Below are 15374 nucleotides of genomic sequence, written 5' to 3'. Positions count from 1 at the left end.
ACATTACTTTGCCAACCAAGGTCTGTCTAGTCAAGGCTATGGTTTTTCCCATGGTCATGTATGGATGTGAGAGTTGGACTGTGAAGAAAGCTGATCGCTGAAGAATTGATGCTTTTGAACTGTGGTGTTGGAGAAGAGTCTTGAGAGTCCTTTGTACCGCAAGGAGATCCAACCAGTCCATTCTAGAGGAGATCAATCCTGGGTGTTCACTGGAAGGACTGATGCTAAAGCTGAAACTCCAATACTTTGGCCACCTCATGCGACGAGCTGACTCACTGGAAAAGACTCTGATGCTGGGAGGGATTGGGGGTGGGAGGAGAAGGGGACGACAGAGAATGAGATGGCTGGATGGCATCACCGACTCGATGGACATGAGTTTGAGTGACTCCGGGTGTTGGTGATGGACAGGGAGGCCTGGTGTGCTGTGATTCATGGGGTCGCAAAGAGTCGGACACAACTGAGCGGCTGATCTGAACTGAACTGAAAGTGACCCTTTGATAATTTCAAGCTAGAGACTGAGGAAGGTTTCTTAAAACCCACTGCACAGTCAACCACTTTCCAAAACAAACACTGAGACAGATTTTCTGAAAGATACCAGTGCACATCATGGAAACTGAACAGAATGTCCCAAATTGGGATGGCTGGAGAAAATGGACAAGCAACAACCATCACAGCTGTTTGGGATCAGCAATAGCGTACATACAGGAAAGGGAGCTGAGTCTGACTGAAACTGATAGCCTCCTTCTATGAAATGTGAGCTCGGGGTTCGATGGATGGTTTGACAGCAGCCCAGGTTTCTGTGGACGCTCAGAAGATATGGTCCAGGCAAACAAGGCATATGGTGGATGCACTCTTAGGACAGCACACAACTCCATGCCCAGTTGGACAAGCCCGTGCCAGGCCCTCACAGACCAAGGTCCCACACAGTTTAGTTAGTCCTGCCCAAGTCTTCCAGTCTGAGGAGCTTCCCCCATATACCTGTTTTGTTTAGAGCTCTCAACAAGGTGACTGTTCAGAGGTCCATGGAAATGGCGAAAATAATTCAGGCAGAATTGCTTATAATTCTTCTTTCCACCAATGAGTATTTATTGAGAAAAGCTTGTGCCAAAGCTCTGGGCTGGATGCCAGGAAATGGAGGTGAGTAAAAAATGCCACTGCCTTCAAGAAATATGAAGGCAGCAATAAAAGGGAACTTTTACCTTTAAGACTGGAGGGAGGCGGGTAACACAGGGAGGAACGCAGGGATCAAAATCAGCAGAGACCAAATGGCGAAAAATCACCAAGAAGTTTCAACCCAAGAGGAAATGGTCCAAACTGCTTTGAGACAGAGGGACTGAACTAATCTCTCATTTGCAAAATGAGGTAGAGGGTGGGCTGGTGCTTGGACCACAATCACTGCTAGGCCCCTGGATTCCTCATTTGTCTCAGTTTCCATAGCAATAAAGATAGTTACTCATCACCTCTGGAGAGAAGCCCTGGAGAACGAAACCTACTGAGGTGTGAAGGATAGGGATTCAGGAGAAGCCAGGGGGATTCAACCCAGATGGAAACCACACGTGCCCCCAGCTCAGCCCTCTTGTGAGCAGGCCTTGGCCACCAGCATTGGACGGGGGAACCACTCACCAGGCATACTCACCGCTATGGCCCACCAATGGCGCAGTCTGCACACCGCATATGCAAGTATTAACACTTTAAATCGAAAAACTGCCAAAAGCTATATATAAAAAAAAAAAAAAAGACAAGTTTTCAGGAATATACACAAAGGTATACAGTTAAGTTTTATAAAGAATTCACCAAAGTGTTTTCATTATTCTGATTTAGTTGAAAACTGTCACAGACGGATACTGGCTATACACCAGTTTGGGATCTCTGCTCTAGAATTTGTGGAATATCACATAGACAGTGACTCAAATTAACTTCCCATTATCAACAAAAGAATATATAGTGAGGTGTTTCTTTTACCTTTCTATTTGAGTCCACATAGATTCTGATATCCTTTTAAGGTTGGAGACAATGTTTAGAAAGTTGACTTTCCACCACAAGTACCTTTCCACTCACTTTTGATACTGGATTGTTAGTGAAGTCCGCTGGAAAGCTCTGAGTTACTGGGGTGTTGCTAGAGTTCTGTAGTCCCAGGAGCTGCCATCTGATTGTTCACCATGGTTGAGGGACTTTTGTGAAATGCTTTATGTGTATCACTGTCCCACATAATCCCCCACCCCAGCAATTCCATGAGTCAGCAACCATTACAATGGATATACAGAAACTGTCCAAGGCCACACATTCTTAGGAGGAAGCCAGGACTGAACCCAGGTAGCCTGATTTCAAAGATCAGGCTCTTAGCCACTATTCCAATTGTCTTAGTAATTCTCATTTACTAAGGAATAAACATAGAATAAAATTTTACCTATTTTACTTGAAAAATATGCTTATTGTGAGTAGTAAGAAGTCAGGTGGCTCTTGAGTAATGCCTCAGGATAGGGGTCTGCAAAATCTTCCTCACTAATCAAAACTGCCGAAGGGCTGGAAGCTGACAACTTCATTGCTGTCATTGACTGTATGACCTCACTCAAGACCCTTTCATGTAAATGAAGTTTGCAGCTATATTTGTTTTAATTTGCAGCTTTCATTAAAAACGGGTTTACCAGTAATGTGCTAACTAGTTTCTTTATTTATCCTACTCCTATCTCTGCATTCTGGACTTGGCAAAAGCATAAATCTTTATTCCTTTATCTCAAAGTTTCCCAGATCCCAAGGTTTCCTGGAGGCTGTGTCCATTTCCAAGGCCAAGCGTGACAGTCTTTCCAAGCTGAGCTAATAGGTCCCACCTAATTGTCCAATATCATTAACTCTCTAAGCAGAGTTCAGACAACCCTTGGAGATCTCGGCAGAGGATTAACTTGGCTTCCTAAGAATTCCTGGCTCACAGTACTTAAGACAAATTCATCAGAGGAAATAAAAGGAAAGAGAAAAGTCAATTTTGTTATTACATGTCAATAGCTTTACAGAAAAAAATTATCAAGAGATTTAGGATCTAATATGCTCTGCCACAAGTTCAGTGACGTGGGGTAGGTCAAGACACTGACCCATGAGACTCAATGTCTTCCTCTGAAAAAGCAGATTAAATTATATCAGTGGTTTTCCAAATACTCTGTGGCAGCCAAACACTTTTTCAAAACAATCTTATTGGAACACTAACATACTGTACAGATGAAAATGGAATCTACTCAGATTGCAAGGGGGTGATGACAAGGAACCTGGATCTCTATTTACTGGGAATCCCATCTCTTTCCTGCTACACACACAGCAGGGTAAGTCAGAAAAACAAAACAAAGCTAGACTTTTTAGAGCAGTTCAAAAGCCACTAGAAAATATAACCATTAATATTCTTCACCAAAACTAATGATGATGATAACAATGGTTGGAGGTAAATCGTTGAGCTTCTGAGACATACCTTTCACTGGGAAAAGTGTTTTCTGGGTATTATTTTATTTATGTTTCAGAACTATGATGAATTCATAGGAGCAAACCGAAGTTCAGACTTAATATATACAAAGATATACAATTAGTGACTGTGTTGTGAATAAAACCCAGGTTTTTCTGACTGGAAGGGTCTTAATCATTGTGCACACAGCTTCCAAGGATAGTGAATAAAGTAGTTAAAGTGAATCTGGGAGAATTTTTAATGAATTTTAATTGCCTCTACTGTGTAACACAATGCTAGGACCTGACTTATTCACATTATCACCTGTAAAAAGATACCATGGAGATCTATCAAACCCAATCAAAGTCACAGTGTATCCTAGAAAGATACTGCAAATATTCCTTTGAATAAAATGAACACCTCATCTACAGATAACTGCATCTATACAATTCTACAACTGACTAATGTTGCCCAAGATTGTCAATATATCAGTTCTCTCAAAAACTCCTATTATGGAAAAATGAAACAGAATTATTATTAAAAGTACACTCAGAACTCTACCACAAGACAGAAAAGGAATGGCATTTTCACTGTGCTATTATATAAACAGGTAAATTTTCCTTCTTAGCATCTGCTGATGGCTTCTATCTCAGCTAACTTTGAAAGAATACAGGAAAATCTGAATGGCTTCTTCTGCTGTGCTCCCTTATTTCTCATTAATCTTTTCTTTCCTTGAAAAGACCAGAAAGAGAGAGAGAGCACTGAATGGTCCAGGGATAAAGGTAAAGGAAAGATAATGCTTAAAAGAGGAAAAAAGAATTGCATAGAAAGGTCTACTGAGGAAAGTTGCCTTTTGGTTAGTCTCATCATGTCCGAAATGCAATACACAACAGAGAATACTTACAAATATATCAAAATAAGAAGAGTAGTAGTCATACTGCACCACCTCTTTCTCTAACGTGTTCTCAATGCCTCCATTCACCTGGGAAGGACAGGAGGAAATGACCATGAGAGTGTTATGTGCGAAAATAAAACAGGAGAACATACAAGTAAGGTTTTACAAACACTTTTCTATCTTCTTCAGAAGACAGAGAACAACAACCAGAAATTTTAAAACACGTAAGAACCCTCCTATTTTGAACAGAAAAATGGTGAAGGGCATTTCCCACTTCAATTCTGAATTCAACAAATAGATAATGGTGAACAATGCCTTTTTATAGCTTATATTTTGGCACACTAAAATGTTAAACATGATTATTTTCTCTTATAAGAGAATGTCTTCAATCATACAAACACATATTTTTATGGAAGACAATTAACATTTATCCAGGGTTCCCCTCACTTTCTGATCACTCTTCACTATTTTAAGTCTTAGAAGGCCAAGTTGTCCCCTAATCACTTAGCAAACATCCATGACAACAGTTATCATGACACAGAAGAGAAATGTAAAAAAATCTCCCTGGTTCTTCCTATTTGCTCCTAGCAATTTAATGTGCACTCTTGAATAGATAACAAAATGAAGGCTAAGCTAGACCTACAATCATATGTGACAAAATTATAGTAGATGATATAAAGTAAACCTATTATGATAAATTTTCTGTCCTCTCACAATTCTATCAAGATGAATTTTAAATGATCAAGTTTAAAATTCTGCATATCAAACTTACAAAGAATATTACTTTTTTAAAAGTAGTATTATTTTTTTAAAAAATCAGAAAGGAACATATTTCTGACAGCTAAGAAAGGGCCCAAGCAGACCCTCTATAACTGCGAGGACCCGTGAATTAGCTGATAATAGGGAACATGATGTACAATAGCAAATTCAAGTTTCCAATCTGGAGTACAGACACTGTTGGTCTTGACAAACCAGTGCAGTTGTCTGAGGACAAATTAGAGGACAATTAACCGAGATTTGGGTAAAAGAAAAAAGGGGAAAATGTCAATAAGGAATACCTTTGTATGATTTACTGGTGCGTGTGTGTGTGAAAGTTGCTCAGTCGTGTCTGACTCTTTGCAACCCCATGGACAGTAGCCCACCAGTCTCCTCTGTCCATAGGGATTCTCCAGGCAAGAATACTGAAATGGGTTGCCATGCTCTCCTCCAGGGGATCTTCCCAGCCCAAGGATCGAACCCAGGTCTCTCGCATTGCAGGTGGATCCTTTACCATCTGAGCCACCAGGGAAGCCCAAGAATCCTGGAGTGGGTAGCCCATCCCTTCACCAGCAGATCTTCTCAACCCAGGACTCGAACTGGGGTCTCCTGCACTGCAGGCGATTTTTTTACCAGCTGAGCTACCAGGGATTTACTATGATTTACTAATCAGTCATATTAGAATAAAAGTTGACATGAGGAAAGAATCCTCTTGGCTTAGATACCTTTTCAAGTACAGCTGACCCCTGAGAAACAGGGATTTGAACTGCATGGGTCCACTTACAGGTGGCTATTTTTCAACTTTAAATATTACAGTCCTACATAGTCCATAGCTGACTGAATCCATAGATGAGGGGGAATCATGGATATGGAGGGCTGGCTATAGATTATACAATATATCCCCTCCCCTGCACTGCCCAAGGTCAGCTGTCCTTGTTATAAAAATGGAATATACAACGAACACTATTTTGTATCTTAAATCCTTAAGGAGGCTTAGATTTCTGTGTAATTTGTGCAGAAGAGCTACAGACCTGACTATAATCCTTTACCAATGAATAGAATTAAACACCTGGGGGCAAGGAGAAATAACTGAAAGCCAACCAACCATCCAGTTTCACTGCTGTGTCTCTCCAGACCAGGGAAACTTAATATCCAAAATATTCTAAAAAATTATTATTCCACGTTGACTATGGCAAAGAGGCATTCTCTACCACACAGAAACCAACCCCCTTGGCTGAGAGAACAGGAATTAAAGCTGCTGATACAGTTTTGCAATAACAAGCCAGTAGGAAGAGGTTCTCCTCGGTATCCATAAACTTTAAAATAAACTGTCAATTCATGCTGCCTTTAAATAAAGGGCTTCCCCTGTGGCTCAGTGGTAAAGAATCCAACTGCCAATGCAGGAGACACAAGAGACATGGATTGGGAAGATCCTTTGGAGTAGGAAATGACAACCCACTCCAGTATTCTTGCCTGGAATATTCCAAGGACAGAGTCTGGTGGGCTACAGTCCATGGGGTCACAAAGAGTCAGACACAACTGAGCATGCGCACAAAAGAACTTAAATAGAGTAAAATCTGTATCTCTAACCGCAACTTACACTCAAAATTACTTCCAAATCTTGGCCTCTAGTACAAGATGTACTAGATTCATCTTTAATTTCACATGGAACCCCCTTCCCAATCATGGTATGTCAGAAGTGTTACTGTTATTGTAGATTCTATCCTTAGAAATCCTAAGAGTCATCTTTGGATACTGGGGTGATAAAATCAGTTTATCAACAAATCATTATACTTCTTCCTTTAGTATGTCTCTCAAGTTAGCTGTTTCTTTTCTACTTCCACAACCTTCCATGGAGTTCCTTCAAAAACTTCTGAGTTAATGTTCTTACTGTCAATCTGCCTGGAATTTAAACTAATCTGCAAACCACTGCTATGAACTTAACCCATTCACCAAGTATTTGCTGAGCACCTAGTGAGTGCCACGGACTATTCTACACACAGGAAATACTTCAATAAACAAATGAATATCTATATCTTTGTGGAACTAACCTTCTAGCAAGTGCAGGCAGATGACACATAAGAAAATCAGAAAAGAAAGGAAAAAAGAAAATCAGTGCTACAAAGGACAGAAGTAGGACATTGTGGCAGAATAACCGTTGACTCCTTTGTGGTGGGTGGTCATGGAAATCTTCCCTTGGTGACTGATTTAAATGAATTAAATCAGTTGAAATGACTGATACTAGCATAATAAGACAAAATCTACATCAAGATGAAGGAAACGAACCAATTCATATAGAAGAATGGGTCTCAGACAGAAGAGAGCTTGTTCCATTCTGTGAATAGAAGTCTGGCTGATATGGGGGGCCAGGAACAAAGGGTGGGAAAGGAAATTGGGGTTGGCTTCTTGGGGGCTTTGGATTTTATTTTAAATACTCTGATAGGTCAGTGAAAAGTTTTAAACAGAAAATGTTATCTGATTTATATTTCTACTTATACTACTTCTTAAAGTCACTCTGGTTTCTATCAGGAGAATGGATTTGGTGAGGGCAAGAGTGGAATTCAGGACTTCCCTGGTGGCTCAAACGGTAAAGAATTTGCTTGCAAAGCAGGAGACCCAGGTTCGATCCCTGGGTTGGGAAGATCCCCTGGATAAGGGAATAGCTATCCACTCCAGTATTGTTGCCTGGAGAATCCTATGGACAGAGGAGCTTGGTGAGCTACAGTCCATGGGGTCACAAAGTGTTGGACATGACTGAGCAACTAACACAGACACACAAGCATGGAAGCAGGTAAACTTGTCAGGCCCAGATAGGGCGCAGTAGTTTGGATGAGTGATAATGTTGGCTTGGTCAAGGGTGGTAATGGTAGAAATGGAAACAAGAGGTCACGTTGTGAGTGTGTTTTACAGGTGGATTTGACAGGCCTTACTTTTAAGGATAGGAGGCATGAGAAAGACAAAATAAACCAAGTAAATCAATCAAGGATTGAGCATCTGGGTATCATTTCCTGATAAAGAACAAAGCGAATGAAAGCAGGGATGTGTGTGTCACTGGGGAGCACATCACGTTAAGCATCCAAACAGATACAGCAGGTAGGTCATGATGTGATGTGAAGTATGAGTCACTAACTTCTGGAAGAGCTCACAACTGTTTTCCAGTCTGCTCTAGAATCTATCTCAGCCCACAACTGCAGTAAGTCCAACATTTCTCTGTAGCTGTTTTAAGATTTTCAATAGTCTAGAACCAACTTACCTAGGCAGTTTTGTTTCCTATGGGAACCTTATTTCTAGCCAGTCTAATATTTTCTCTGTGTCTGCCCCTGTCCCCCCCACAAACCATGCACACACACGCACACACACACACATACACAAGCACACTCTTGCCTCAGTGCTTCTGTTCACCTCCTTCACCAAACTGTCTCCCCACTGGTCCCACCTCATCATCCTTCTATCCCCAATTCCTTCTACCCACACACAATTCCTTCCATACACAATTCACTTCATCTCCCCCACTCACTCCTCAGATAATTCCAATCCACTGAACTCTCCCAGTGAATTTCTGTTATCACTGGTGATCACAGTTTGAACATAGTGACACTGAAATTAAATCAGAATCAGTAGGATAATAAATACCTGAAACGTAAGTGTAACAGTAATGAGAGAATAATAAGCAACTTGTTTATTCCTGTTTCTGGGTACAACTTACTTTTAGTGTGTGTGGGCTCAGTCATGTCCTGATTCTCTGACCCGATGGACCCTATGGCCTGATACCCTCCTCTGTTCATGGAATTTTCCAGGCAAGAGTACTGGAGTGGATTGTCATTTACTACTGCAAGGGCTCTTCCTAACCTGAGGATCAAACCCATGTCTCTTGCATCTCCTGCGCTGGCAGGCAGATTCTTTACCACTGCACAACCTGGGAAGCCCTAAAATTTACTTTAGCTAATAGTAAATTACATAATCTATAGTTATATAGAGCTTCATAACTGCCAAGGGGCTGTGGTATGTATCTTATCATTTGATCCTCACAAGAAGTCACAGGAAGGCAAGACAGGTATCAGCTCAGTTACCTAACTGAGAAACCAAGGTTCAGGGAACTTAAATGGCTTGTCTGAGGCCACAGAGCTGGTCATGATGGTTCCAAGGCAAACCAGAAACATCCTGGCCCTTTCAAATAGGTCAATTGGAAAATACTGTAAGACAGGCAATAAGCACTGATAACGGCCTTTCTTGATCTATAATCTTAACCCAGGTATCAAAAGCTGAGAAAGAAAAATGATTTCTCTTCTGCTGCCATTTTGATCCCTGTCCCTGTCAGTCTAAGAGTCTAGGGGAAAAGAGAAATAGAATCTTCAGGCAAACCAAGCCAATGGTGAGAAATCAGTCTACTCAGGCACGTACCAAAAGGTCTGACACAGAACCAGAACCATCCCTTCAACTGGACCCAAAGAAATCAGCCACCCCAAGGTCTTTGAGCAGGAAATTAACCACAGTGCTCTTAGGCCGCTTCGGCTTGCCCAGGCCGTGTGCTCCAGGCTGGGTTGGAGCCAGTCAGCTCCCTGGAGCCAGGAAGAAAGTGGCCAACTTGGAAATTGTATGTGAAGGCAAAGTATTTTGGTTATTGCTATGATTGCTTAGAATATCTGGGCCCCCATATTCCTTTGAAAGACCTAAGTTCCCTTTATGCTGTTTCTTTCCCCTTTTAAAGATTAACACCAGGAGGCAATATAAGATACCTGTTATATCTCCTCAGCTAAACTTTAAATCTGTAGCTTTTTGTGGAGCCTGCAACACCTCAATCAGAATCCTATGTCTTGGCACTCAGTAAATGTATAAGCATGTAAAAATAACAAAGGACCTGAGTGATTACAGAGGTTTACAGAAATATAGACAACAAAAGAAAAGGGATGGTACAGTGTCTAATGAAAATCCCAGGTCAGGACTGACAATTCTGAACAAATAGAACTAGAAAATTAAATGTGCCTTTAGAGAAAAAAAAATAGCCTCACTAAGAAAGTCAAGATAAACTATCTTAAAGATCATATACTCTTTTATGATCTTTTTACAAATAGGGAAACTGGCAGTCAGAGGAAAAGTAAAGATAAAAGCACATTTCTCAATTGCTAGGCCTGGTGATTTTTCATTTATAACAAGTTGCATGCAGATGGAAACAGGTCCCTTATGATGAATGAAACAGGGCACATCCCACTTACTTCACCTCCATTCTAAGGAAGTGAGAAGTGTAACCCCATGACCCACCACAGCCCCAGGCCACAGCTTCTCTTACTTAAAATGCACTCAATGTGGTCATATCAGTGGCAAACCAACAAACGCCTTGATTTTGTGCTATCACTATAATAATGTTAAGTGTGCTTCCTTAAAACTGTTAAGCTTTCCTATTAAAAGATGTATTTCTTTTTCATCTCTCATTCCACAGCTGATTGTTTTGAAAATACATTATTCTTTTAATTATATCAATTGAAATATAGTCTTTGATGCAACACATAATAAAAAGAGATACTTGAAATTACTGTTGTCATATTGCTGGCTTCTGTGGCTTTAAATAATAATAGGGCACACCCATAGAATTAGATTAAAAGAAGGAAAATCTGTGAACAGAAACCTAACAGTAGATTCATATTACACATGACCTTGATTCTGGAACCAATCTTCTCTTCTTAAAAAAAAAAAAGGTTTTTTATTTTCTAATATAAGTATATATCTGCTTTCAAAAAGAGCTTTATTGCTCTATTAGAATTTATGATGAAATTAAATGACTCCAATGATGCTAATCATTAAGATTCTAAAATCTAAAACAGAAATTCTTGGTATGAATCAGAATGCTAATCAGTTTAGATTAAGACACTCACTCTATTATGAGGCAAAATTAAAAATAATTTTCCAACAGGAACCTCAGCATCCTTTCATATTTTCTATATTTTAATAAATTTCTTATAAAGCACCTAGCACCATGCCTGCAAAGAGTAACCTCTTAATAACAAACAATAGCTAATAACTATTGCTACCCAGGCTTTAGCAAATATTTCTTTGAAATAAATGAATTGCTGAAAGTAAACGGACAATTTTTGCCTGAGAGGAAAGCATTCTGAAAGAGTTCACCCATGTGCTTATAAGAAATACAGTCAAAGGCAAGGTTTTCAAGAAAACAGATATATTGGGTAAATAAAATATATTACTAAAGTGAGTATCACCTGTTTATTTTTACTTTTATGAAATGTAGCAACTAGAGAACTTAAAATTAAGGCTTGCATTGTATTTCACTAGGACATTGGAAAGACCCTGATACTGGTTAAGATTGAGGGCAGGAGGAGAAGGGGTAGACAGAGGATGAGATGGTTGGATGGCATCACTGACTCAGTACACATGAGTCTGAGCAAACTCAAGGAGATAGTGAAAGACACGGAAGCCTGGTGCGCTGCAGTCCATGGGGTCACAAAGAGTCAGACACGACTGAGCGCCTGAACAAGGATAGTACTGGTCTAGACAATTATTTGGCAATATAACCACAGAAAGCTGACAAAATAGACAAACCTCCAAATGTCTCTAGGATTTCTTTTGGATAAAATATGAATAGTCTCTTTGAAGAAAGATAAAAAATAAGTGCATGCAAAAATCTTAAATGTAGGAACTACAACGTAGATGTAACATTAAAACATATTCCAGAAGCATGCTGCATTTTTTGAAGCAAGGACCAGCACTTTTTTTTTCTTTAAAAGGCCAGGGGATAAAAAATTTTCCCTCTGTGGCCAAATGGACTTTGTCAGAACTACTCAACTCAACCACTCAGTACAAAAGTCAGCCACAGACAATAGGTAAACAGATGGGCAGGGCTATGTTGCAATAAAACTTTATTTATAAAACCAGGCCACCCGAATTCAGTTCTTAGACTGCAGTTTTCCAACTCCTGTTATAAAATAAAATCCCATGAATTCAACTTTCATAACCACGAAATACATTTTAAACTAACCAGGTTGGTTTTAAACAATAACAGTAAAAAGTAAGGAAAGTTCAAATCAACTGGAGAAGACCAAGAATGCCTCATTTGAAAGAAAGATGGAATTCATGAAAGTGAGACAGAAATGATGAGAAAAATAAGAAACAATTTTGTCTCTGGACACCATTCATATAATGTCACAGAAAACAAAAACAAAACCCACTTACATTTAACTCTATTATCCACAGTAATGTTACAAATAAGAGGTCAAAGGTGACAAACAAACAGAAAGTCCTCCTGACATCAGATATGCCTTTCTTCTCCCTTCCTTCATAGGACTCGATCCTGGCCATGAGCTGCGTGGGGTTGATGGAGTGGATGTCGCGCACAGAAGCGTGTGAGCTCTGACTCCCCGTAAGAGTATTCTCCATGTCTTCTGGCAGGGGGTTCATCCTGCAGGAGGGTTAAAGGAGCCTCTCTCCAACTTCACCATCCCTCGAGGGAAGAGATCTTTGGGGAACGGAAGAGAGACACCACATTAAATCAGAGCCCACCTGATACTGCACTGTGACCCCCCATGCCCATGCAACAGTCCATTTGTCTGAGCATCAGGGTGTCTGAACTGAAGACATTTCTGTCCTGATGAAGACACAGTGAGAAAGTGAAATGAGAAGCAATTCTTGATGTTATCCATCGATACTACTCCAAAAAAAAAAAAAAAAACTGTTATGGAAAAGACTGTCAATAAAGAATACAAATTTACAGTAAATGGTAAAGACAGGTTGTTAACCACAACAAAAATGTGTCCCTGGAACCTGAAGCATGCCTCTGGGTGAACAAGTCAAGGCAGCTCCCTTGCTGCACCAGGCAGAAAACTACAATGCTGTCAGTGTTATTCCCTGTGGACCAAGAAACATTTACCTAACAGCTTCACTGAAAGCATGTAACTAAAACACGTAAATAAATGTACTTCCTATAGAGGAACTGCTTTCCATCACAGGTATCTAATAAACCAAATTTGCATTTCCATTACCTGTTAATGAATAAGTACGTTTCCGCACGTCTCCTTAGAAAAGAACTATGCCACCCTAAGAAGTTTACCATATGCAAACACCTCACTGAGAACTGCAACAATCACTGTCCCATATGGAGACACAGGATCCCTCCCCTCAAGGTCAGCACGTGCTTCTAAAATAAATAAAAGATTGGGAATCTGAATGATCTGATCTCCCCAAGGATGGGGCAAAGTCAGCAAACAGGGAGTATTATGATAGATGGTATTTTTCTTTGCTAAATATTCTGGTTTCCCTTCATACATTACCTCTCCCTGAGGGAGGATTATATACCCCTTGTTCTGCTGAACTTTATGCCTTTCTTTGGCCAGTGTAATGTGTGTCACTTACATCCAGACCTTAACCAGCACAAGGTTCCCATGCTCTCCTTTCTGCCACAATGGGGTAACCGGCAAAGTCCAGAGAAGAACATTTTTCAGGTGGGCAAAATAACACTTCAAAACATTGCTGAAATTTCCCTAAAGTCTCTATATCTTTACATTTGGCTTTTCATTTCTCTCCTTCCCCACACTCAGGAACAAAATGTGCTTCCCACATTTTCACACAGTGAGTGATTTAATGACATAACATTTTTGAAAGCAATTTGGTTATATGAACTATGATACATTAAAATATTTGTATTTCTTGATCCTGTAACCCTACTTCTGGTAATCTAAAGGAACTTAACTGTAGACCTTCAAGGCAAAAGTTGATCTGTGTCATTAGAGGCTGGGTCAGTGACTGAGTGAGTGAAGTCGCTCAGTTGTGTCCGACTCTTTGCGACCCTCCGTGGACTGTAGCCCACCAGGTTCCTCCGTCCATGGGACTCTCCGGATTCTCTGTCCATGGGATTCTCCAGGCAAGAATACTGGAGTAGGTTGCCATTTCCTTCTCCAGGGGATCTTCCCGACCCAGGGATCAAATCCAGGTCTCCCGCATTGCAGGCAGACGCTTTAACCTCTGAGCCACCAGGGAAGGAACTCCCAAGCAAAAGGAAGAAAAAGTGACTAGAGGGCACAAGCGTGGTCTTGGCCTGAGTAGTGCTAATAGGGCTGTACTTGGTTTTTTAAAATAATTTATTGTCATATCAATGGCTCAAATCCACTAAACTGTACAGAAAATCTAAAGAAGTCACAATTCAAATAGAGGACTGTTTTTAGGAAGAAAACCATTTGCAAGGTAATGAGATCATTTTCTTAGTCTTACTCATTCTCGTTTCCCCTCATCAATGAAAAAGGACAGCAAACACTAATAGCTGAGAAATCTGAGGCTATTTCCAACTAAAAACTGACATCACGCAATGCAGTACACCTGACTTGGGAAATGAGAATCATTATCTTATTTTTCTTACGTGTGTTTATATAACTGCTAATTAGTTAGAATGTTTAGATGCTATTTGCAATGGCTTTAATAGTAAAGTTACCCATGGCACAGACTGCTCTGAGAAGCTTGACTCTTATCAGATGGACCTCTGTCTGGACAGACTGAAATTTTAAAAGGGAGCAAAAGCTTCCTTTTAATGAGTAAAGTGGAAGATACTTCTAAAGCCTCTTTTCTGCTCTACAACTGCAGGACTTCACCTTAAACATGTTCTTCAGAAAGATTCAGTTCAAGTGTCAATTCCTTCAGGAAGACTTCCCTGAAATGCTCCCCACATTCCTATCCCCAGGCAAGGCCAAGTACATCTCCTCCAAGCTCCCTCAAGCTTGTGGATATACCACTTACGATAACGCTTACCACACTGTGCCTTAATTACCCACTGAACTCACCCATCTCTCCTACTAGCTGGAGTGTTCCTTGAAGCCCTTGAATTTGATTTGCACACCCTTGTGTCCTTACGGACCACCTCAGCACACAGCATGCAGCAGAAACAAAACAGATAAATCCTGCCTAGTATCTAGCCCACACAATAATGCAGAGTGGGCTCTCGGAAACCTCTACTTCTCATTTTTGAGGAATAGTTTGGATATTTTCCCAGATACAATGCAGAAAGTATTAAACACCCAGTTCTTATACTGAGTCCTCTCTGGAGTTGGAGGAAAGCTATGCCTCTCTAAAGAGGTGTTAAGTACTGATCAGCTGTACATATGGGGGCCTGAATCTACAAAGCAGGGTTTATTCCAGCGATGGAAGGAGCACGGGAAAGGGAGCAGGTGAGGAAGAGGTGAGTGGAAGGTTATAAAATAAAGAAAAATATCACCTTATTTTTCTCTGGAATTTGTGTGAGGAGATGAGAATCCTCTTTTGCTGTTTTGGTTTTTGAAAAAGGATTAATATCTTAATTGTTTTATC

General features: G+C 40.3%; 1 protein-coding gene across 3 annotated transcripts in view; it reads right to left on the bottom strand.

The window, feature by feature from the left end:
* STARD3NL (STARD3 N-terminal like) overlaps nt 1-15374 on the bottom strand; it is a 67527-nt gene that overhangs the window by 16084 nt on the left and 36069 nt on the right. For all 3 annotated transcript variants that reach the window (XM_088834351.1, XM_055420802.2, XM_055420801.2), the window contains 3 exons: nt 12258-12540; nt 4329-4406; nt 1637-1714 (listed from right to left, as the gene is read on the bottom strand). In XM_088834351.1, the coding sequence (XP_088690477.1) occupies nt 1637-1714; nt 4329-4406; nt 12258-12482 (381 nt within the window). In that variant the 5' untranslated portion in view covers nt 12483-12540. The remainder of the gene's footprint in view (nt 1-1636; nt 1715-4328; nt 4407-12257; nt 12541-15374) is intronic.

The sequence above is a fragment of the Moschus berezovskii genome, chromosome 3 (assembly GCF_049115385.1).
Source record: "Moschus berezovskii isolate FMDL1 chromosome 3, NW_MosBer_1.0, whole genome shotgun sequence".
NCBI classification, from domain to species: Eukaryota; Metazoa; Chordata; class Mammalia; order Artiodactyla; family Moschidae; genus Moschus; species Moschus berezovskii.
Note: the sequence above shows the minus strand (reverse complement) of the source record. Positions and strands in the feature narration are given on the sequence as shown.